At 43.2% G+C, this 25,073-nt stretch overlaps 1 protein-coding gene across 2 annotated transcripts in view; it reads right to left on the reverse strand.

The window, feature by feature from the left end:
• Window positions 1-2: 2 nt before the first annotated feature.
• The window catches only part of ZNFX1 (zinc finger NFX1-type containing 1), a 28,096-nt gene continuing 3,025 nt past the window's right edge, over window positions 3-25,073 (reverse strand). For both annotated transcript variants that reach the window (XM_037500136.2, XM_037500127.2), the window contains exons 2-14: window positions 24,595-24,700; window positions 20,532-22,322; window positions 18,570-18,701; window positions 17,144-17,292; window positions 15,208-15,357; window positions 14,066-14,180; window positions 12,400-12,650; window positions 9,186-9,325; window positions 8,046-8,200; window positions 7,522-7,667; window positions 6,060-6,170; window positions 5,357-5,452; window positions 3-4,705 (exon numbers count right to left, since the gene is read on the reverse strand). In XM_037500136.2, coding sequence (XP_037356033.1) covers window positions 2,261-4,705; window positions 5,357-5,452; window positions 6,060-6,170; window positions 7,522-7,667; window positions 8,046-8,200; window positions 9,186-9,325; window positions 12,400-12,650; window positions 14,066-14,180; window positions 15,208-15,357; window positions 17,144-17,292; window positions 18,570-18,701; window positions 20,532-22,322; window positions 24,595-24,655 — 5,742 coding nt within the window. In that variant the 5' untranslated portion in view covers window positions 24,656-24,700 and the 3' untranslated portion in view covers window positions 3-2,260. The remainder of the gene's footprint in view (window positions 4,706-5,356; window positions 5,453-6,059; window positions 6,171-7,521; window positions 7,668-8,045; window positions 8,201-9,185; window positions 9,326-12,399; window positions 12,651-14,065; window positions 14,181-15,207; window positions 15,358-17,143; window positions 17,293-18,569; window positions 18,702-20,531; window positions 22,323-24,594; window positions 24,701-25,073) is intronic.

A 25,073-nucleotide genomic window follows, 5' to 3' on the forward strand; every position in this document is an offset into this window, starting at 1 on the left:
TGTTATGAGAAGTCTGTCATTTGTACATTTAAAAAAAGTAAAGCTGGGGGTAGGTGTTATGTAGCTGTTTCCTAAATATCCTTGTCAGTCGGCCAAGGCTTCCTTCTTGCAGATTCGCTTTCACATAGATTATGGCAAATGGAAGAAGTGCTTTTGGGGAGGGGGAAAGTCAATGTAATCGTGTGTTTTATCACACCGTCTCTTACCTCACTGGCATAGTCCACCCGGCTGCTGGTGTGCTACGACCATGGGTACATAGGATGCAGGTTTCTGCGCAGAGGAGCTGAGTCTGCAGTGAGAAAATTCTTGCTTGAAGTTCTCTTCTGTTGATGTCCCAGAAGTAAAAGTTGTCATTTATTGAGTACCCACTGGTCTATGTACTGGGCACTTGTCTCATTCAACTCACCGTATCTGAGGCAGATACAATTATCCACATTTTACAGACGAAACAGAGGCTTGGACAGGTTTACAGATGGGACTTCAGGCTTTTGAGACCAGGTCTCCCTGAGCCCGTACCCTGACTCTTCTTCCCATAAAGTGCTACTAGAGAGGTGAAAGCTTAGAGGGAACGAAATGAACGCTGATATCATAAATTAGCTCCTTGAGACAGCGTTTACCCTGTAGAATGATTGTCTTCCTTTTCTGAACCACAGTCCTTTGAGAATAGGTGAAAGCTACAGGGTGTACCCCTGGAGAAACTGTTTATGTCATACATAATTTTAAGGAGTACACAGACTTTTCCCCTTGCCCCCTGCTCAAACAATTCTAAGTCATTCAATGGTACCCTTGACATTAGTGTGTGTGTGTTCAAAGCTATTCATTTAAGCTGCACTTAGCAGTTGCCAACAGAAGATTCCAATAAATGATACAGTTCTGTATGATTGCGGGTGGTAACTCAGTCTGTGTTTGCTTAGAGAAAGCTAGGTCTTTAGGATAAAAAAGCCAAAGGTATAAATACACACACACACGAAAGGACTATATATTGCATATGCATAGGATCTGTGGGAGGATTCATGAAGCTGTTCACTTGAAGGAAACTTCAAGTTTACCCTTTTGTACAGGTTGAAAAAAATATTTTTACCAGGAGTGAAAATGACTCACTAGCTCCATAAAAACCCCACACCACAGAAACAAAAGAATAGTTTCATTATAGGCAGGGTCTCCATTTTCATCCTCACTAAATCTGCCTAAGCTGCTTCTAACAGTTGAAGACAAACAGGAGCCGCTGATTTTGTCATTGTTTTTATTAATTGGCTTTATAAGCTAAAGTGCATAGTAAAGACAAAAAAGGAAATGCATACATAGGAAAGGGACATTTTTCTTGCCAACATTAGAAAGACCTGAGATGCCTAAATGTCTGTTCTAGGGAACACTAGACTGAGGGAAATGTGTGCAGACGGCGGGCCTGGGGGCAGGCTTCTGGCATGGGTGTGGGGCCTGCAGAAGCTGCTGGCATGCTAACCCTGCCCAGGCAAAAGCTGCAATAGCTTTTGGGACAAAGGGTCACCCTTTGGATAGGTGCTGCTGGTACCAAATGTGAGTTTAACTTCATCCTGGGACCCAGCACTGCTATGGAACCTTTTCTATGGCGGGCAAAGAAATCACCATCCCAAAGTGGAAGTGGGAGGAAAAGGACCAGGGATCGCTCCTCAGCCTGGGCCAGCTGCTGTGGGTGTCACACACTGGCTTCCCCACTCAGAGACTATGTAACTGGGTCAGGGTTGATTTCATCAGTGAAGTCTTATTGGATGCTGCCTCCGTGTCCTGTAGAGTGCCCGAGAGAAGGACAGGAAGATTCTTGTGCTCCTTGAAAGGATAAACACTTTATAAACAACTCTGGGCCTCTTGTTATTAGTATGGAAGTCTGCAAGTTATGGCCTGGCAATCAGAATAAGTCTGCTTCACTGAGCTCAGACTGGCCCCGGAGCACTGCAGAGATAAAGCATCTGACTGAGCCAGGACCCAGAGATACCACTAGGAAGCCCTAGGTGGAAGCCCCAAATATGCTCCAGGCAGTTCATCCATTAACTTGCAGGAGAATAAAAGAGAAATGTGTTAGATTTGCTCAGTCCTGGAAGTAAAGTGCTTATTCTAGCGCAGGGGTAAACCTAGAAACAAATGTGGGCCAGCCCTAAAAGTGGATCCTTAAAGAGGTGCAAAGACTAAAAGACAATAGTAAAAAACAAATTTTGGTTCCTTAATAAGGGAGCCAACTTCAGCCATATGGCGGCTGGAAAAAAGGCAGCGGTGCGTCATCTTCCTACATCATCCTTCGGAGCTCCTCAAAGTTCATCATGTTGTTGGCTGTGTCAGACCAGGCTGCGTGCTGGGCGCCATCCATCTCAGAAGCAAGTTGGTTGCTTGTCTCCAGGGTATGATTTATGCCGCCAATCACCTCCTTACAGTCAGGACACGTGCTCCTCACTACGGCTCCTCCACACTGGCTAATCGCATAGATGTGGCCATTGGGGCATTTGAACCAGTGGCCACGAGGATAACCCATGGCGGTGACAATCTGCACTCTCTCATCCTCCGAGATGCCCAGGCCAGAGCAAGGAAGGACAGCTTTCAGAGCTTCCATCTTTTCTTGCACAAGCTGTTCATCCTCCTGGGTGAACTTACATGTTTTCTCGAGGATCTTCCGGACACTGTCAACTTCTTCCCGTACACTGTCTTTCACTTTCCACCCTGCTATCCTGCAGCGGGTTAGGAGGTTCACCAGGTATGTGAGCCTCTGGATTTCACTTTGGAGGTCACCCAGTTCCTGGCTGGTGAAGCTCAAACGCTCCTTGGCTAGCCACACGTGGACCTGGTCTAGTCGAGTCCTCACTCTCTGTCGTTCTTCTGAGACGTGCAGCTTATACAGGTTGTCCCACAGGCCAGCCAAGTGGTCATAGAAACTGATGTAATTCTCAATAAGGCCCAGGTCCTTCACTGACAGATTTTCCTGGGTCAGCTTCTCCTCCAACATCAGGAAGTCCAAAGGACGCAGATGGTGGAGGAGGTCCTTCTTCGCCAGTAGGGCTTGGAGTTGTTCCCGACTGGTTGCAACCTCTCTCGCTGAGCCCTGGATCTTTTCCTTGACGATTTCAATCTCTTCTAGGCGCTGTTTGATGCTAGTTCCATATCTCAAATTTTTGCGGATGGGCACCTGGCAGACAGGGCACACCTTTAACTTGATGGCAACTTCATCATCCTTCCGCTCATTCATGTAGCGGTCCAGGGCTTGTACCTCAAAGATGTGGCTGCAGTCTTCCAGCTGCACAAAGCGGGCATCAGGCTCATCCTCAAAGCCAAAGAAGATTTGGGTGACTTCATCCTGGTGGCAGACACGGCACTTACTGGGGCATGGCTCTCCACACAAGCCAATGCAAGGGTGGCCACAAGCCAACAGCTTAGTACAAGGCACGTAACATGGGGGGCGGTTGCAGGGCTCAGAGCAGAGTTTGGTGCACTGATAGTGCTGGCAGCGCCAGACACAGGGTTCGACACAAGGGCTGCACAACTCTCCACACTTCTTCTTGCACTGGCTGTGGACACAGCGGTTCTGACAGGTCCGCTGGCAGGGTGGGCACTCCCCAATACATGGCTCCTGGCACCTGTGTGAGCAGATAAGCAAGCGCTTGCAGGGCTGCTGGCAGTGCTCATGGAAGCGCCCTTCAAAGCAGCTATGGCAGGAGCCAGGGCAAGGATGCCCACAGTCCAGGATGGTGCCACACTTGGTGGTGCACTTGACTGGCAGGCCATGCTTGATGTCTTCCACATTACCACACTTGACCTGCTGGCTGTGCCCACACTGGAGTTTCTCAGTGACCATTTCTGAACACACCCGCACACAGTCCTCACCACATTTGTGACTACACTTGTGCCCGCATTTCAGCACCTTTGGGCAAGGCTCTTGGCAACAGAAATCTGACTCGGAAATGGAACAAGGAACCATCTGTTCATGGCCGCACCGAAGAATGATTTTGGGCACCTTCACCTGACAAGGCTCACACTCCTGGAAGCAAACAAGGGGACAACGGTGCCCATCTTGGCAGATGACTTTCTGGCATGGCTTCATGCACTGGAACTCCTTGTGTGAGGAATCATAGGGGTGGCAGGCACGGGTGCAGACGTGCCCACAGCCCAGCCGGAACTCACAGGGTAGGCTGCAGCCTCCCTCAGGTACTTTTTGGAAGTCAGAAGCTTTGGATACTAAGGTGTGGGTTTCAGGGTGGTTCTGGCAGCACAGCTGGAGTGCGTGGCCTATTTGATTATTCTCTCGAAGGGTATGAATGATCTTGCTCCACAAAGGTACCTTAGCCAGCATCTGCATGTTTCCAATGCAGTACATCCCCTTCTTGGCACGGGACAAGGCCACACAGATGCGGTTGGATATCTGGAGAAAACCCACCTTGCCTTCCTGGTTGCTCCGAACAAGTGAGAGGATAATGATGTCATTCTCTTCCCCTTGGTATTTGTCTACTACATGGACCCTGACACCAGCAAATACCTCTTTAGGCATGAGTTTGCGCAGGCAGAAGAGCTGCCCAGTGTAGGTGGTGAGGATGGTGATCTGAGAGGGCAGGTATTCCTGGCACAGGAAGTACTTGCATAGCTCCACCACAAAGTGAGCCTCATGCTGGTTCTGGTGGCTTTTGCCTTCTTGGATTTCCTGTTCAGGTAAATTATGTTCTATAAAGAAAAGGTTGGAAGTGACTCCCTGGAAAGGAAAAGAAGTGACATGTTAGAAGGTTCATAAATGGTAATTTTTCTCCTCTTATTTTTCACTCGTATTGGCACTGACCCTGCTCCCGACGGTATTTTGTATACTCAGCACCACAATCTTAAGTTCTGGAGTTAGCCATCATGTGCTTTATTTGGAGCCATGAAAACACTGAAATGGGTAAAGAATTTATGTCTACTTCAGTTTTCAAGATACTTATTTGATATTAATATTTATAATAGCCACTCACAATCCAATTACATTATAGTCCTCTGATTAAGCGGTAGTTACGATGGTGAAGATGACAGCAGCAGCTAGCTCATGCGTGTTCCACAGTGCTGACTGTTTCACACACTTGTCTCCGTCAATACAATAACGTAAAGAGGTAGCAACCATTATTCTCACTGTGCAGGAAATCCTACCACTCAGAACTGGTATGTAACTTGTACAGATTAGACAGCTACTAAATGGCAGAGCCAGGAATCAAAAACTGGTCTGTTTTCTCAACTATTATTTCTCTTCTTAATAACCAGTTTTTAAAAACATTGGCTCTACTTCCTTCTGAAAACACGTTTTCAACTTGAGGAAAATACAGCTTCCTAGATTGCTGACAGCCTCAAAAAGAGAGATCAGGCAGTGTGTACTTACCTTAATCTTCTCATATTTGAAAACAGAAGGATGATTCTCCAGACCCTGGTAAATATGGGGGATCAAAAGTCGGGCAATTTCAGGGCGCATGCGGTGCTAAAACAAGACATATGTCATTAGAAATATGGACAGAGAGTAAATGGAATTTTCTAAAGAGTAGGTTGCTAGTGGAAAATGAGGGGAGATAACTTTTGGAAAGAAAAATAAAGGAGAATGAGCAGACTGTAAACAGCTCCTTCATCTAACACAAATAACACAGGTCAAGCTTGTGTTTTAAAACAGAAAACAGGGTCTTCCTGGTGGCGCAAGGGTTAAAGACAGCGCTATCAAGCTCTTGCCAACCTCCACAGCACGAGTTCGATCCCTGGCTGGCCAGGGAGCAACCCACATGGCGCAGCAGACCTCTCCTGTTTCGCCTGCTGCTCCCCTCAGCAGTGTATTTCAGTAGATCTGCCTGTTCTGTTCCCCATTCTGTCTCTGGTGAATCCTCTCACCTCCCGCACTTCTGGCTTACACCCCAGTTCTTGTATGCATAAATAAATAAATCTTTAAAAATAAAAATAAAACAGAAAACAAAGTATGTCTGACATTATCATTTCATTACACTAGTTTCATTTTTATGAACTCTCTCTTGCTGGCGGTTGGCAGACTCCCAAGAGTTTTCTCTTGAATATTTGATAACAACAGAGTCCCAGCTTCTCACCTGGTAATTTAGACGGACAAAGGGGATGTTTACTTTCACCAGCCGTTCAAAGAGGGATACTTCAAGGTTGAAGTTCTTAGCCAGATCATACACGTTGGCACTGGGGCACAGCTGAGAGAAGAAACATGGCTAAGCATTCTCTACAGAGAACGTATTTTAACTATTCACCCAACCAATGCAACCTTCAAGTATTTTCTTGAACATTGCTGACAGGCTAAAGAAGAGTGACAGGGCCGTGCAGGCAAGAACCACGGTGATAAAAGTGTGCGCCAGGGGATGAGGGTTCTGGAGACAGGCATTTCTGAACAGTGACATTGAGCTGATGCCAGCATGGAGGAAGTTGCTATGCTGGTTATTTGAAAAGCAAGAGATAAGAGGGAGCAGGAAGGCCAGGGAGCACTCACAATGACTAGTGAGATGTTGTTATGAGACGAATATTGGCCTGTGTAGATCACTTTAGGAAGCTTAATTTTCGTAAGTACAATGGGAAAGCTACTGTAGGGTTTTCAAGCTGGGGAGTGCATGATTAATCTTATTTACCTTTTAAAAAAAAATCCACTTTGACTTTCATGAAGAATGGGTTTTGGGGTGGCAAAAATGGAAGCAAGGGCACAGAGGGCAATCTCTTACAATGTTCACTTAAAAGGCCATGGTGGGGGGCCTCCCAGGTGGCGCAGCGGTTGAGCGCTGGGCTGCGAGGCTGCCCACAGCCTCTGTAGCGCCGGTTCGGTCCCCGGACACCGGGCGAGGGTCCCACATGGCACGCAGACCTCTCCTGCAGCCCGCTGCTCCCCTCAGCAGTGTGTTTCGTCAGTCTGCCTGTTCTGCTCTCCGCTCCGGCTCTGGTGAATTCTCTCACCCTCCCACGCTTCTGACTGTACCCAGTGCTTGTATAAATAAATAAATAAATCTTCAAAAAAAAAAAGAAAAAAAAGAAAAAAGGCCATGGTGGGGCATCCCAGGTGGCGCAAGGGGTTAAGCACAGCACTATGAAGCAATCCACAGCCTCTGAAGCATGAGTTCAATCCCCAGCCGGCCAGGGAGCAACCCATATGGTGTGGCAGACCCCTCCTGACTTGCCCGCTGCTCCCCTCAGTAGTGTATTTCAGTCAGTCTGCCTGTTCTGTTCCCTACTCTCTCTGGTGAATCCTCTCACCCTCCACACCTCTGGCCTGTGCCCCAGCTCTTGTATGCATAAATAAATTAATCTTTAAATAAAAAAAGGCTATGGTGAACTAGAAAAGTAGTGGGGTAATAAATGAGATGGGTGATGCTACCTCTAAAATACTCCCCAAAACCTAAGTGCACCTGCTCTTACACTGAACAGGAGAGATGAGGGAAAGAGGAAGCAAAGAAAGTCACTAATGAGCTTGAGGACTAGTGAGGCAGAGAGGCCAAGATCTTCCTGTCTGATTCCACACACCTCTGGAGCCAACCCATCTTCCAGGGACTCCTGCCCTACCTGCTGGTGGTCCCCAATCAGAATGAGGTGCTGGCAAGCTTTGCTCAATGTGGCAATGGTGTGAGCCTCAAGGACTTCAGCAGCTTCTTCAACGATGACAATCTGAGGTGCCACCTCCTGCAGGATTTGGCGGTATTTGGCAGCACCTTGAGTCAAGAGAAAAGAAAACCTCTTCTGAGCTGATACACTGGGGCCCATAGGCCACTGGATTTCTGGATTGGTGACCCTTGAACCTGGGTCTGTGACAACTGAGCCCTCACATTCATTCAGGACTGTGGTGAGCACTGAATGAGAGAATGAGTGGGCTGGGTGGTTTCCGGATCATTACACTCATGGTGATTGTTGGGAGCAAGGGAATTTCCCCAGCAGTTCCCTAAATGTCATTTGCTTTCACGTATTTCAATAGCTTTTCATGGTATTTTCCTCTAAGCTACAAAAAGTTACGCTTGTCCTAGATAATCTGATAGAAGCTCGGCACCTGGAGTAAACAGCTGGAGCAGGTAAATGTCTCCTTGTATTCATACCTGTGGTTGTCATTCCTATGACCATGGCACCTTTCAGGATGTGCAAGTCTTCATGGCGTCTCACCTCAGCCATTTTCTCTGCCGATGTGTGGTACTGGCGCTCAAAGTTAAGTATCTTCCGGCGGGTATCAGCTTGGTACATCTGTAGCCACAGCCTAGAGAATGTGAAAAACCAGGGAGGAAGCTATGTGCTCTTTGAGAAGGTGGAGGAACCCCCTTCAGTGTGCCCTGTGTATGCAGTGGACCCTAGACCCTAGAGGAGCGAATAGATCATACACAGAGGGAGCAGAGACCCAGATAGACAGGGACCCAAGAGTCCAAAATGGTCAACAAAAAGCTGTGCAGAGAGATATATATAGGACCAAAGAGAGGGGGTACGATAAAGGACAGAGGTTAATAACTGGGAGGAGAATAAGGGACAGCAAAGCTTCACGATTTTCTCATAAATTCTCCTGGTCCCATCCCTGCTGAGTCTCCTTCCCTCCCCTTATTCTCTAAAGAGGACTGGTTTTACAAGTAAATACTATGCTGCAAAACCTTCCAATGACCTGGATTTTATCAGAGTAATGAAAAGCCACTGGAAGGTTTTATAGTTCTTGGGGGGGCCTGTGTATTCTGGCCCCAGACCGCCTCTCTGACCTCACTTTCCATTTCTCTGAGTCTTGGTCAAGCTAGCTGTTTTCTTTCAATTTCTGAAATAGTCCCTCCTATTTTTACCTATGCAGTCCATCGCCTCATCTGCTCCCCCTTCCCCTGAGTTAATATCTGCTCGTCTTTAAGATTGTGCCTCCAGTGCCACTTTCCTGGATACCTCAAACCAGTTTAGAGCCCTCGACCTCTTTAATATTCTTAGCACTCCCTGCTTTTCTATTTCTTAATATTTACACCCAGTTGTAAACTTTATTTCTGAAATGAACTAATTTGTCTCCCTTGACAGACGCTAAGTTCCACTGGATAGAGCATGGTCAATTCTTTGCCACGGCTGCATCCAGATCTGAGCTCAGTGGGATGTTCAATGAATCATCCATTAGTATTGCTGAAGGTCTGGGAGGGAGGCATGCTTTAGAAACTAATTGGAACTCCATGGGGAAATTACACGGGCTGGCTAGGGTGGAGGGGGGTGGGGGATGGGTATAGTACCTATAAAGCTGCCAGCGAGAATTCAGGTCCAGCTGCCAAATGTCTTGGATTTCACTGGCTTCAGCCTCAGACATAGTGTTCAGTTTGCGAAGCTCAGCCTTCACTTTATTCTTCATTTTCCTTTTCTGCCTGGGCTGGGTCTGTAGATATAAATAGCAGCCAGGGTCAATGTCTAAGCAGAGGTAGGCCCAGTTTTAAGCCCAAGTTGGGGACCAGAGAACACACAAAAAAGCGGTTACCACCTCTAATGAACATCTTTGAGTACCTCATACTTTCCTAACAGATATTCCATAATGCAGTGGCTAAATCAGGGATCTGTACCCAGTTTGCCAGGTATAAAGTCCCTCTTATTAGTTGTGGGACCTACAATAAGTTACTCAGCCTCTCTAAGTCCCTCAGCATCCCTTTCTATAGAATGGAAATATCAACAGTACCTCTTCATAGGGTTGTTGGATTGACTGAAGGAGTAAAGACAGAGAAAACGCTCAGCATAATCTGGGAGGGGGACATGTTATCACTGGATACCTTTTGACCACAGTATGTTTCTCATTCCTAAAACATGCATCTCCTGAAAAATAGCAGAGGTGAGTCTCTCTTGTTGAATATCATACAGGACCTGATAAATGTTCTTAATGCCAATATAGTGAGGAGTACTTTTAACAAGTGGTGAAAGGCACCATTTAGGACAAGTGCTGTCCCCTACTCTGTCAATGAGTCCGAGGCCATGAAACTTCAGAACATTGGCATTGTGAGACAAATGTCACAGTATTATGAACCTCTCCCCATTTCCAGACAATACAAATCAACGCTTCCTGAGGCCACGTGGTAGAGATACCCAATCCAAATATTGGGGTTATGACGCAGACAATCACATAAAGTGTGAACTAGGAGGTGAGGTTCAAAGTCAGCAGACTGGTGAAAACTGTATCCAGTCAAAGTTGCCTTTCAAAGTCCCTTAGATCACTAGTGGGGTTCAGAAACTGTTCTTTTGTGTATCCAATCTTCCATAGTCATGGTAATGCATGGTACATTTTGAGGACCAGAATGTACCTCAGAAGGAAGGAGCAGAAGGTGACATTTATATGCAGACATCTGGCATTGACACTATTCTGGCTTTCCGTATCAAATTCCAGAGTTAATTAAGGATGAGTAATCTAGGGCCTCCCTGATGGCACAAGGGATTAAGCACAGCACTACGAAACTATACGCAGTTCGATCCCCGGCCGGCCAGGGAGCTACCCATATGGTGCAGCAGACCTGTCTCCCTGCTGCTCCCCTCAGCAGTGTATTTCAGTCAGTCTTCCTGTTCTGTTCCCCACTATGTCTGTGGTGAATCCTCTCACCCTCCAATATCTCTGGCCTGTACCCCAGTTCTCGTATGCATAAATAAATAAATCTTTAGGGCCTCCCCAGTGGCGAAGTGGGTTGAGTGCAGCTCTGTGAAGCTGTCCCTGGCACTGGTTCGATTCCCAGCCTGTGAGGGAGATTCCCACATGGCGCGGCTGACCTCTCCTGTCTCGCCTCTCCTGTCTTGCCCGCTACTCGCTACTCCCCTCAGCAGTGTATTTCGGTCCGTCTGCCTGTTCTGTTCCCAGCTCTGTCTTTGGTGGATTCTCTCACCCTCCGACGCTTCTGGCCTATACCCCAGTGCTTGTATAAATAAATAAATCTTTAAAAAATAAATAAATAGGGCCTCCCTGGTGGCACAGGCAGCTGAGCGCCGTACTATGAGGCTGTCCGCAGCCTCTGCAGCGCGGGTTCAGTCCCTGCTGGCCAGTGAGAATCCCACATGGCAAGGCAGACCACTCCTGTCTTACCCTGCTGCTCCCCTCAGCAGTGTTTCGTCAGTCTGCCTGTTCTGTTCCCTGCTCTGTCTCTGGTGAATCCTCTCGCCCTCCCGCACATCTGGCCCGTACCCTGGTTCTTGTATAAAAATAAATAAATCTTTAAAAATAAATAAATAAATATTAAAAAAGGATGAGTATTCCATCCAGCCTGTACAGTTTTGCTTCTCTCTCTTTTACCTAAATCTTCTAAAATCATAATGTGCATATCCACAGACTTGTTTGTGGTTGAGAAGAGAACACCTATAAAAGTTCCAAACACCAATTAAGTGTTTGATCCAATTCTTATGTACTACATTCTTTTTTTTATATATATATATATAAGAACTGGAGTCTAGTCCAGAGGTGCAGGGGAGTTGAGGGTATTCACCAGCAAGAGAGTGGGGAGCAGAACAGGAGGATCTACTGAAACACACTACTGTGGGGAGCAATCGGCAAAACAGGAGAGATCTGCTGTGCCATGTGGGTCAGCTCCCTGGCAGCTGGGGATTAAACTCATGCCGCAGTGGCTGATAACAGCCTGAGAGTGCTGAGACTCAACCCCTGCACCACTAGGGAGGCCCTGTGCTACATTCTTTTAAAAGTTCAAGGGAGGTACCTGGCTACCTATTTCCCACCTAAGTTGGCATTTCTTGCCAGGGGCCCTCTGAAGGATCATCAATTTTATACTCTTGGGAATTGGACCCCTCTCATACCAGGATTAGGTTGTAAAATGGGTAAATTGGTTGTAATGATGATGTGATGATGTGCAACAATGGTGTGAATTTTTTCCATTGTGGTGGGAGCGTAATTGTATCTCATTGTTTTTTTTTTTAAGATTTATTTATTTATGCATGCAAGAACTGGGGTGTAGGCCAGAGGTGCCGGGGGTCAGAGGATTCACCAGAGACAGAGTGGGGAGCAGAACAGGCAGATCTACTAAAATACACTGCTGAGGGGAGCAGCGGGGAGACAGGAGAGGTCTGCCGTACCATGTGGGTTAGGTCTCTGGCCGGGCACTGAACTCATGCCACAGTGGCTGGCGATAGTGTGATAGAACTGAGACTAACCCCTGCGCCACGAGGGAGGTCCCTCTGACTGTAGGTTTAATTCCACTAGTTTCTAATGTGCACTTTTCATGTTGAGCATTATGAATTCCTATTTAGTGATATGCCTGTTGAAGGTCTTTTTCTCTATTTTCCTATTAAGCTATTATCTCTTTCTAATACTGCAACAGAAATAGATGAAAAACAAGGAGCTGCCGTTCTAGTCAGAAAAGACACTCCTAGGACTGTCTGAGGAAAGTTTAACTCCCAGAGATCTGCCAGTAAGGAATGAACTCCCGTTTCCTTTCTGCTAGGGCTTCCAGGGACATGAGGAAGTGAGTTTACCTCCCATTCTCCTGCGGCTTGCTCCTGCCCGGCTGCTGACCCGAGACCAGGATTTTCTAGTGACATGGCCAGAAGTGCTTTAGCCAACTCCTGGACTGCCCCGCTCTCTTCCTTCTTATGCCGCCGGGGTCTTACGACCTCTTCCTCTTCAATCATCCTGTCTGCTTGAATCAGGTCAGCCTCCTCTGCGATCTCAATCAGCGAACCTTCCTCTTCTCCTTCTTCTTCCTCTTCCTCCCCTTCTGCCTGGGCTAAGAGAGATAAGCAGACAGGACAAAGGTGGAAACTTGAAGCCAAAGGATGGAAGAGAACACTTACAGGAGCTGAGATACACGAACACATTCTCAAGTGGTTTAAATGGTTACCTCTGCAGAGGGAAACTAGGAGGAAAGGGACTAAAGGGAGGGAGACTTAGGTTTCCTTATATACTTTTTTGTCACATTAAAAAAAAAATCCTATGAGCATATGCCTTTTTTTTAATTATTATGAATTTTATTTTCATATTCTCCATACAATTGTGACCCCCTTATTTTGACCCCATGAACATACACCTTTTAAAGAAAGGTTTTAGGGCCTCCCCCGGTGGTGCAGCAGTTGAACACTGAGCTGCGAAGCTGCCTGCAGCTTCTGCAGCACCGGTTCGATCCCTGGCCGCTGGAGAGGGTCCCACATGGCGCGTAGACCTCTCCTGCCGCACCCGCTGCTCCCCTCAGCAGTGTATTTCGTCAGTCTGCCTGTTCTGTTCCCCGCTCTGGCTCTGGTGAATTCTTTCACCCTCCCGCACTTTTGACTGTACCCAGTGTTTGTATAAATAAATAAATAAATCTTAAAAAAAACAAAGAAAGGTTTTACTTATATTAAATCACCCACACAAAGGAGGGAATACAATATAAATGTGTAAAGAATAATAAAAACATACAAAATGAATATCCAGGTACCTTTCACCCATTTTAAGAAGCCCTTCTAACCTAACTTTTTATTACTCACCCTCCTTAAAAAAGACAAACAATTTTACAACATACATAATACACATACATCTCTAAACATGTTGTCTAGTTTTGACATTTCTGTACTCCATAAAAATGGAATCCTCTATATTGTATAAATTTACCTATTTTCCTATAACTTGCCTTTTTCATTCAGCAAGGATTTGAAATTCATATGCTTATATATATATATATATATATATATATATAGTAATTAATTCCTTTTTACTGTTGCACTGTATTTCATGGTCTGTACTTGATCCATCCATTGTACAAATACTGATGTATATTTGAACTGTTTTTCTGTACCATAAAATGGTTGTGTTAATTATATCCCCACTGGCAGTATCAGAGTTCTCATTGTTTCACATGCTGTCAATGCAGGGTTATACAAAATGTCTTAATTTTTGCCAGTGTGGTAGGAACATAAGAGTATCTTACTGTGGTTTTAATTCCACCAGTTTCTAATGAGCACTTTTCAAATACTTAGTGAGCATTATGAATTCCTATTTTGCGATATGCCTATTGAAGGTCTTTTTATATATTTTCCTATTAAGCTATTGTCTTTCTCTAATTTTAGCTCTTTATATATTCTGGGCATTACTTTTAAGTCCTTCTCTTCTGGTCTTCACTATATTCCACCTTAAAATATGATTTTGAGGTAAACACACACTTCTTACCAATATTTTCTGGTCCTGTTGGAGCAACACTTTGTGTAAAAGAACTGACACCCAGACCCAGCCACTCCAATATCATGGACTGCTTCCTGTTCTGGAAGTAAACCCAATCACTGTCCTGAGAAAGGAAAAATTGTCAATCATGAGAATTGTATGACAACCAGTATGATGGAAAGGTCTTCTCAAAGGCTCAAAAATTACTCCCTTAAAATTCAAAGCCTGCAAACTTACATCCTGTGGCAACTGCATCATTTAATATAACTTGCATAGAATTTTTAAAATAAAAAATTTCCTGCCTCTTGTGATGAAACGAGGAGCTATGGCAGCACTAAGTCTGCATTTCTGAATGGCAACAAATGGCTGAAGAAGGCTGCTGCCATCTGCGCAGTCCGCTCTACTTCCCAAAGCCTCACATCTAGTCTACTTCATTTATAGGATCTGTTTGACCCCTTAAGGCTTTTGGGTTTGAAATCCTGGGAATCATCAACCCATTGTTAACAGATTACCATTTCTACCTGCCAGCTACTTCACAGAGATTGTGTCAGTTACTTCTTATAATATCCTTTGAAGGCAGGTGTAATATTATTACCCCTCTTTGACTGTTGAGGAACCCAAGGGTCACACTGGCCCAAATCATACAGTCAGTCTATGTGACCTAGGTCTGTCAACTCCCAGGTTTTCTATAGGTACTAGGCCGCCTCATTATGATTTTATTTCATTTAACAATCACAACACACTAAGTTAAGTTTATAAATATAAATTTGGCTATACAAATAACAATCCTGTAAGAATTAAGTTGATTTGTTATAACTGCTACTTTTGCAAGTGAAATCTACAAATATTGGCAATTTCATATGGTTCAACTTAGTATTATTATCCCTACTTTATAAAAGAGGAAACAGGCACAGATAAATTAAATACCTTGCCCAGAGTAAAACTAAGGACTGAAACCAGTAGGCTGGCTCCAAAGTCTTGCTGTTGACTAGTACACTTAGCTGCCTCTCATCATGAAAAGGAACTTTTCACATTACCAAATATGCACCAGATTACCAAACAGTTAATGTTTTAGGATACTGCTTTTGTTGGAGGCTCGCTCTGAGTACGAGGCAAGAGAGATGCCTAGAATCACCCAGGATGATTCCTACCTGTATGGGTCCATTCTTCAGACTTTCCCAATGCTGAGGGGAGATATACTTCTCAAGGTGCTGTTCTTGGAGCACACCTTTCATGGTGCACTCCAAGGTTTGGGCCCCTTTATACAGCCCTTGTTCTAATGCCTTCATCTCTGTCATGATCTGCCAAGAACAGAGGAAAAGAAATGATGTGCAAATATCATCATACCTCAAATTCAGTCCCTGACTCTAAAGAAAACACATGTAGGGCCTCCCTGGTGGAGCAAGGGGATAAGTCTCAGCATTACGAAGCAATCGGCAGCCACGGCAGCACGAGTTCGATCCCCGGCAGGGAGCTAACCCACTTGGCACAGCAGACCTCCTCTGTCTCGCCCGCTGCTCCCCCTCAGCAATGTATTTCAGTCAATCTGGTAGTTTTGTTCCCCACTCTGTCTCTGGTGAATCCTCTCACCCCCCGCACCTCTGGCCTGTACCCCAGTTCTTGTATGCATAAATAAGTAAATCTTTAAAAATAGAAAACACAGCTAAAACAGGAACAGCAACAGGGGAGAAAAAATTGACCAGCCAACAAATCATTTCCCAAAGCACGTAACTGCAGTCTTAAAAAGAATTAGTCTATGATCACAAAAATCTGCAAAGAGCTGATGAGACTCAGCAACAACAAAGAAAATAATCCAGTCAAAAAATGGGCAGAAGAGCTAAAAAGAAACTTCTCTGAAGAGGAAATGCAAATGGCCAACAGACATATGAAAAAATGTTCAACATCACTTGTAATCAGGGAAATGCAAATCAAAACTACCATGAGATACCATCTCACACCAGTGAGAATGGCACATATTAAAAAAACTAGCAACAACAAATGTTGGCGAGGGTGTGGAGAAAAAGGAACTCTTCTGCACTGTTGGTGGGAGTGCAAACTGGTCCAACCACTATGGAGAGCTGTGTGGAGATTTCTGGACCTACTAAACATAGAGCTTCCATATGATCCAGCAATTCCACTCCTAGGTATTTACCCAAAGGACACAGAAACATCAATTCCAAAGAGCACCTGCACCCCTATGTTTATAGCAGCACTGTTTACAATAGCTAAGCTTTGGAAACAACCCAAATGCCCAAAAATAGATGACTGGATCAAGAAGATGTGGTACATATATACCATGGAATATTACTCAGCATTCAAAAAAGATAAACACATGCAATTTGCAGCAACATGGATGGCGCTGGAAGGGATCATGCTCAGCGAAATAAGCCAAAAAGAAAAAGAAAAATACCGGATGGTCTCACTCATAGCAGGAATCTAGAAAACTTAAATAAGGGACCAGGAAAATGAATATAAGAAAGTGAAAATCAAAATCAACAAAAAACTATGAACCAGAGACACTTTTTGGGGGGTTTGGGGCGGGAGGGGAAGGATTGGGGTCAGAATGGGGCGTTTGCAATTGTATGGGGGAATATAAAAATAAAATTTATTATTTAAAAAAAAAAAAAGAATTAGTCTAAAATATCTGAAAGTCTCCACCAATCAGTAAGAAAAGGAAACAAATGATACAACAAAAAAACAGGCCAAGGCTACTATGGTAGATACTTCTCTTTTTTTTCCTTACTAGTAAGAATTCAGAAGTTTTGGTTAGGCACATTGTTGCCATTTCGAAGATAACAATTCTCTGATCAGAGGGCTATAAGCAGAAGCTCGGAGGGAGGTTTGGGGGAAGTAGCCTTGGCAGAGGTTGTCCCTGGTAGCGAGCCCCTTTTTGTTCTTTTTCCATCTTGGATAATAAAGGCAAAGGTGCCACCAGGGGTTTCAGAGAATGGAATTCTGGAGGTAACTGGGGTCCTTCCCAGCTGTAAAGCATCTCTGTATTTGCCCTGCATTGCCTTTCAAGAAAGCCATTGCTACCTTAGCTTCCCCCTGAGCTACTGATATATGGATATCCAGGTGGGGACTTACATTCATGTAGGCCCTTCGGAGGTGCATGGGGAGGTCACGATGGAATTCCCGCTTATTTCTCAGTTCTCTCAGGGTGAACTGCCTCAGGATTTCACTGTTGCTCCTTCCACCAACCCGCACAATGTTCGTCTTTTGACATTTGTAGATGCCTGTGGAGCAACGCAGAACATGGCTCAGTTGAAAGCAGCTATCTTGGATTCTCTCAAGTGAGAGCTATTTGGGATGTTGTCTTAGCTAATCCTTTAGGGAACAAATTGGTGCTTATAGGCAACCTACCCCATTAATGAGCAAGAAGACCCCAGAGATGACGTGACCTTCAGAGCAGTAAAGTGTAACACTCAGGCTTCAAAATCAGACAACTGGAGGCTCAAATCTTGATTCCAGCATTTACTGCTGTGTAACCTCAGGCAAGTTACTTAAGCTTCAGTTTTTCTGTCTATGATTTGGCGATATTAATACTTTCCTTATAGGGCTATCATCTGGATAAGTGTGACAGTATCTTTATAGTTCTTAGGCGGGGCCTAGCACAAAGTAAGTACTTAGTAAATGTTCTCCATTATTCAGTCTAAAGACTTTTCCTGATTGGTTATTATATGCCAGGCATGTGCTGGGTTCTGAAGATATGGCAGTAAAAACAAATACAGCTCCTAATTTATTCTCATGTCTCACATTCTGGCAGAGTAGATAGACATTAAATAACTTATAGTAACAGTGATAAGTGTAATAAATATTACAAGCAAATGATAATATAAGTGTATATAATAGGGGACCTTACCTAGTGTGAGTGGGATAGGGATACAATTCATGAGGATGTAATACTTATACTGAGATACCAAGAATAAGGAACATTTACCTAGGTGAAAGGAGGGTATAGAAAAATGGAAAATAAAATTCTTAGTAAAAGAAAAAAGCATACGTATTCATTTAATGGGTATTTTTTGGAGGTCCTAGTATGTGCCATTGTCTGTGAATATAGGAGAAAAACAGGATCAACCCTCATAGTATTTATAGTCTAGGCTAGAGACACAAAGGAGATTTAACCTTGTCTGGAAATAATAGGGAAAATCCATCTGAAGAGAGATTTAAGGTGAAGCATGGTGAATGAGTTGGAGCCAGACAGGTTGGATGGGATAAAGATAGAAAAAAGGGAGGGAGAGAAAAAAAGCACGTTCAAGGTAGGGGGAAAGCACAAGTCAAGGGAGAAGCTGAGGGAAATCAAGAAATTAAAGTCATTTGGTGTTGCTAGAATAAGGGAAGAGGTAGGAGACAAGAGGTAGAGTTAGGTTGGAACAGACCAGACATAGCCTTGCAAGTCATGGTAAAGATTATGGGCTTTGTTCAAAAAGCCACAGAAAACTGGTGAAGTTGCTGATAATTTAACTCTATAAAGTTCTTTACCAAGAATAATTTTGTCTGCAGACATTACCTTCCAAAAACTGGTCCAAAGCATGATTAGTATAACACACAACCAAGATGGGGAACCTCTGGTTGCCAATTTGCCAAACAGACTTATTGGTTAAAAGGGCTTGAACAATTTTCAGACCCACATAAGTTTTGCCTAGAAAATAAGGAAAAAAATGTTAAAAAAAACTTAAGAGGCTTTCTAAAAAGAACATTACATGTAGAAAATCATTATTTTTAAGAATTCCAAGGTAATGCAGTGAGATTTAAAATCCAAGAAGCACATATGGGTTTATTATGAATACTACTGGACAGTTTTCTCTATTCTTTCATTTCCTCCTCCCCTTGACTTTATTGTACATAAAGTAAGCACACGTTGGTTTGTTTGTTTTTAACTAATGGCAATCAAAGTCAGAGATCGAAGGGGGAAAAAATGAGAATCAGTTGTTCAGTGAAAACACCCTCTTTCTCTATTAATGGCAGGCTCACTCAGCTCTCATGTTTATATTCCAGTAAGTTGTTTTGCTTCAGTGTTTACAAAAACAAGCATAACCAAAAAAACCCCAAAATTCTTATATACCTTGTTGAACTGGAGAATTTTAATGTTTTCATTTACTACAGCAAAATCAAGGACAATTTTATAATTTTTGTACACAGCCGTTAAATGTAGGGCAGTCTGTCTTTAAGTAGGGATATGTTACTGTAAAAGATATTAATCCTACATAGCTTTCCCTTCAAGAGGCTTGTCTAGATAAACTTCTTGTTTAAAATGAATAAAAGAAAACCACCAAAAAAATAAAGCAGAGTACCCAAAGATAAGTACACACACAAAAAAACATATGGACACTTATAATAGTACTGTATGTAATGTTAAAAAAAAACATTTTGGTACATTTCTACTCTAGAATGAATGCAGGCATAGGAAAAATAATGTGGTACATTTCCAAATATGACTGTAGTGTAAAGAATGTAAAAATGTTCACGACGTACGCTATATAAATTTAAAAATTTTAGACCAACATATAAAGTATGATTCCATTTTTGTTATTTAAGAATGTTTAAAAAGTGTGCATGCATATACGTAAATATATAAATATATGTACAGATGCAAACACAAATCAGTATTAACCATGGTGACTATATGGAAAGATACACATCAAGGTGCTGCTATTATTTTTTTTTTTAATTTTTTTATTTAAAAAAAGTTTTTAAACTGTGTCTTTCCTGTTCACACTTATTTTTATTTATTTATTTATTTTTTTGTGGGACCCTTGCTGGCGGCCGGGGGACGAACCGGCACTGCAGAGGCTGCGGGCAGCCTCGCAGCCTAGCGCTTAACTGCCGCGCCACCGGGGGAGGCCCAAGGTGCTATTAGTTACCACCCCAGAGTAGGGTTAGGAAGGGTGGCACATAGGGGTAAGGGTATAGGGAGGTATATTTTCATAAAAACAAGTAGTGTGACAGGGGAGTCAGGATTCTAGTCAGACTGCCTGAGTTCAAGTCCTAGACTGTTGCCATCAGTGTGAACTTCAACCTATTACTCAATTTCTCTTTGCCTTAGTTTTTTCATGTGTAAATGGGTTTACAATGGTTTCTAACTCACAGAATTGTGATGATGCAACAGGTTAACATATGCAAAGCATGTTAGCATGCAAAGTACTTGGTACACAGTGTTGTTATTATGCACTTGATATTATTTTATTTAAAGTAATATAAAAATCAAATTGATATGGCCTTTGATACAGCAGCGATAATGAATCTTCCTAAGTTTGACTTCTAACAGTCTTTTCTAACCTAGTGATTTTAATCTATTATTATGCATCCAATGTGTCTCCACTGGAAAATCACTATATGCAGCTACTTGACAGTTTAGTGTCTATTTCAGGAAAATGTTTCTAAGCAAGACATTCTAGAAACCTAGAGTCAAGCTTCCCTTGCCTATATCTCATAGGGCAGATGTCATGTGCTTTGATAAATTCTGTCTTACCTGTTCCGGGAGGTCCTTGAATAATAGCCAGTTCCCTCGTGAGAGCAAACTGTAAGGCTTGCATCTGTGAATCATCCAGCTCCAGGACTTCTTTTGAGGGCCACTGGCTGGGGTCTAAGACATTAACTCTGGAATGTCTCAAGCCATCAGCATCCCTTAGAGGCTCCCCAGTGGCTGAGAGATTCTTTATTAAGGGGGTTAAATCATACCTGCCCCCCCTTAGCAAGTATATAGGCTCTTTCACATGAGAGTCGCATTCCACAATGTTCCTCTGGAAGGGGACATCTTCCTCCTTGATCTCCTGGAGTCCTTCCAAGACATGCCGATAGGCCTCAAAGTATGCGGTTGTTTCTACCATGAGGAAAGAGTCAGAGGGCTGGACATCCTCAAGCAGCTCATTGAAGCAGAGCTGAACAATTCCTTTGCAGAGGTCTTCCTGCTCTCGGTTAGACACAGTGGCAAAAAGAAATGTCTCGAAGTTGTCTTTGGACATGCACACCAAAGACCCGTAGAGTAATCGCTTGGAATTCTGCCAGCGAACATACTTGAGTGGTTTAGTGTCAAACTGTACCTTGTAGACAATGCCTGATGATGAGCACATTGGAGTGATAATTCTGGTATCAAAGTAGATTCTGATGTCATCAAATTTCCTCTTCCTCAGGCCTTGGTCTTCAAAGCTTTGGAGAAGTTCCAAAATGCCTTCTCGCAGGGGTCTGACAAAATCTTCTCTCAGGAGTCGAAAGTGGGTATCCAGATAGATAGCAGTGCTATCATATTTTCCAGAAGTGATGTTGGGGCGAAGGAATGGTCTCTCATTCAAGTGCACTTCATTGTAGGTAGGGTAAATGGGCATGGTCCGGTAAGCTACTTCGTCTTCTGCCTCAGGCTGCACGAGAGTGTAGGTGTCCGCTCTTAAAGTGCCCTCTCGCTTCTTTTTCTGCAGGTGTTCAATGATGGTCTGTACTTTTTCCAGGTTCTTCTCTGTCTCCTCTTCTATGTCAACACCAGAGGCTCTCAAAGCATTAAGAGAAGTTGGCAGGAGGGAAATGAGCATGGAAGTTTCCTGCACAGAACTAGCAGGGAAGACACTTATGAGATCCTGGAGGAGGCAGATGATGTTGCTAATATGCTCTGGATACTGGCTTCGAATGTCATGGATGGGCTCGGTGCTCATCCCTACCACATAATTTGGCAGGCAGACTTTGAGAAATTGGGAGTTCTTCAATATGCCGAGGACATGGAGAACGCTCTGGCGGTCCATTTTGGAACTGCAAGCCTTCCGAAGAACCTGGCAGATGAGCTCAAGGAAGCTGGGTTTCATGAAAGAATGAGACAGGAGTTCCTGCAGCCCTGAACTTGTGGCGAGCGTGATGACAACCTCAGAAGCATCTTTCTGCAAAAGACTTTCTAAGAACTTATAGCCCAGTTTCTTCACCGACTGTGGCTGTTCTGCAGGTTTCTGGTGGGGGAGACGCCACTGCTGGAAGTTTTCATCGGACCATGGGGGTCTGCGGTTCCTTCCCTCCTGGTTGCCATTTCTCCTCCTGGTGTCATTCTCCTGACCACGTCTCTGGCCTCTAGGTTCATCATTAGCATGGCCCTCGTGGTTCCGCCTTCCCTGATGTGGGTTCCTGCCCATGGCTGCAAAACGCTCCTCCCTTGGTCGGCAAGGAATAGGGTGGTTGTTGGCCCTAGGATGCCTTCCGGGCTGGTTGGCTCCTCTGAAAGCATTGGCTGGTGGGTTATTGGCCTGATTTCCAGCTCTTGCTGGTAATTCTCCATCGATTGGCCCTATATACAATGGGATGTAGGATAAACACAAAACCATAGTGCAAGGAAATCACAAAGAACAGCCATGAACATGTTCCTAAGAAAGTTAGGTATAATTTAGAGAGAAAAAAGGGTTTCTACAATAAATGGTTTACATAATAAATGTAAATGAGATTCCTATGGTTGCTATATATACTGTGAAAATATTATTTTTTCAGTAGATGAAAAAGGAAAAAGGAATGGATTTGAGTGGCTAAAATGTTCTAGAGAATACAAAGTATCTCATTTAACCCTAGCACGTTGGGTTGTTTCAGAGGATCATAAAGATTTGTTCATTGTTTCTAGTCTCTCTTGCCAGTAACTAACCTGTTTAAACAATGGCTTGGGCACTTCCTCACTGTGTTACCTTGGCCAAATTGTATAATTTTCTCTAAGCCTCAATAACTGGATTGTTGTAAAAATCAAATATTTATGTGCTGTTTAGTATAGCACCCAACACATAAAACTTTCAGTAAATGTTAATTATTACCAGCACTGCTGCTAAACAACTGTGTCATAGATAACAAAGGCACCAAATGAGATAAAGCCATAAAGGGCTTTATCTTCTTGAATTTTGCTCTGCTGGCATCAGCAAATGCAATTCAGAGAGCAATGGGAAAGCCAGGGCTTTCTTTACGCCAAGATCTTTTGAGCTAATTAATAGGTTATGAAACTGAAAAACGAAACTCAGTATTCCCCCTTTTTGCAGCCTAAGTTCATCCACATAGTACTTAGCAATTATTAACTCGAACAAAAGATGGTGTTAGAGGAGGGAGAAGACACATCCAGCACAGATAAAAGAACTAATGTCATCCTGTGGCTGAAGCTGAACTTATCTTCCTTAACCTGTCATATATTTCATAAATGACCGTGATTTGATGATGAAAATTTATAAAAATTTTAAATGCACAAATATAAGATTATCAGACCATTTCAGGTAATGAAATTCACAAATGTACATTTCTACTTGTTTTGCACTAGAGAAAACTTTAATGTGAAAACATAAGGGAATATTTGATAAACGTAAATACTGTATGTTAAACTCTAAATGTTTACAATTACTGTCAAACTCCCAAGATATCATAAGTCTACTTTTAAAATTTTGATCTGATTAGAATACACTGGCTAGTGGGTTACTGGTCTTTCAGTTCTTGGTGGTTAAGTGCTAGACTTAATATTTCAGAAAAATGGACAATTTTACTGTTTTCTTTCAGCATTCACACAGCTCATAAAATAAAATTCTGTAGTTTTCTCATTTGTTTCACAGATAAAACTTGGATGACATGTTGTAAACTTAGGGAAAAGAAATAATTCATTTGGTTGTTTTGTTTCAGAAAGTTCTGAGCAGGGGCCTCCCTGGTAGCGCAAGGGAGGGTTAATTAAGCACAGCACTATGAAGCGATCTGAAGCCTTTGCAGCACAAGTTATATCCCCGGCTGGCCAGGGAGCTACCCACATGGCGCAGTAGACCTCTCCTGACTTGCCCACTGCTCCCCTCAGCAATGTATTTCAGTAGATGCCCCTGTTCTGCTCCCCACTCTGTCTCTGGTAAATCCTCTCACCCCTACCCCCGCACCTCTGGCCTGTACCCCAGTTCTTGTATGCATAAATAAATAAATCTTTAATAGAAAGTTCTGGGCAAACAGAACCATCACTGCAATAGAGTGATGCTTTTAGAACTAACTTTGCTTTGGTGACTAGGACTTTAGATAAACACACTATCCAATACACGGCCACTCAACATGTGTGGCTATTAAGCATCTTAAATGTGACTAGTCTGAGTTAAGATGCGTAAATTAATACATGAATTTTGAAGACTTAACATCAAAAAAAGATAAAATATCTCACTAAAATATTGATAACATCTTTAAATAATATTTAAGTACACAGAGGGAAATAAAAATGTTAAAATGATTAAAGCAATATGATAAAATATATTTAATTTTTATAATAAAATATTTGGATATATTAGCTTTCATAAGCCAAGCATTAAATTATTAAACTTTATTAATTAATAGATTTTACCCATTCTCTTTCTTCTCTGTTTGAACAATGCTACTAGAAAATTAAAAAATATACTTTTGGCTTGCCTTATGACTCCATTACAAGTGCTGCTTTAGCCAGAGAGTTATTTCCATTTCTGACACTCATCTCTGGCTTTCCCAAAGTGAACTACACCCATTCTCCAGCTCTGTAAGGCGAAAGGGGAGGGCTGCTTTTCAGAGTCATCTATGCCACAGAAAGCTACACTTACCTCTGTGGTTGGTGTGGGGATTTCTAGGCCTGACTTCTGGACAAGGCCTTCTGTCCTCCATGTTGGAGTCACTTGAATTCCTCCACGTTTATGTTATTTCAGTTATCTGGAAATTTGCACAATTTGAGAGTTATCAATGCCCTTGAAATAAAGCATCTAGAAAAAAAAAAAAAAACAACTCCAAATGGCATCAAGCTGATCCTTCTGCCTCTATAGCTTAATGGTTGTTATAAGTCAAAATGCAGATTTTAACTGTTGTCACAAATGTCCAACTTTGTGAATGTCCAATTACAATATAAAACATTATATTCATAATTCAGGTGATTTCAAGGGATCAAAGTCCTCCTTCCCTTTATCCTTGCACTTTCTGGGGGTAGCGGGAGTGTCATCAATTCCCATTTGAATTATTGTTTGGCTTATGTCTTGAGTCAGTTAAACAGTTGCTAGGTTTCGTTTTCCTTTCCTATAAAGCAAACAAA

The sequence above is a fragment of the Talpa occidentalis genome, unplaced genomic scaffold (genome assembly GCF_014898055.3).
Source record: "Talpa occidentalis isolate TD23 unplaced genomic scaffold, MPIMG_talOcc4v2.1 talOcc4.10, whole genome shotgun sequence".
NCBI classification, from domain to species: Eukaryota; Metazoa; Chordata; class Mammalia; order Eulipotyphla; family Talpidae; genus Talpa; species Talpa occidentalis.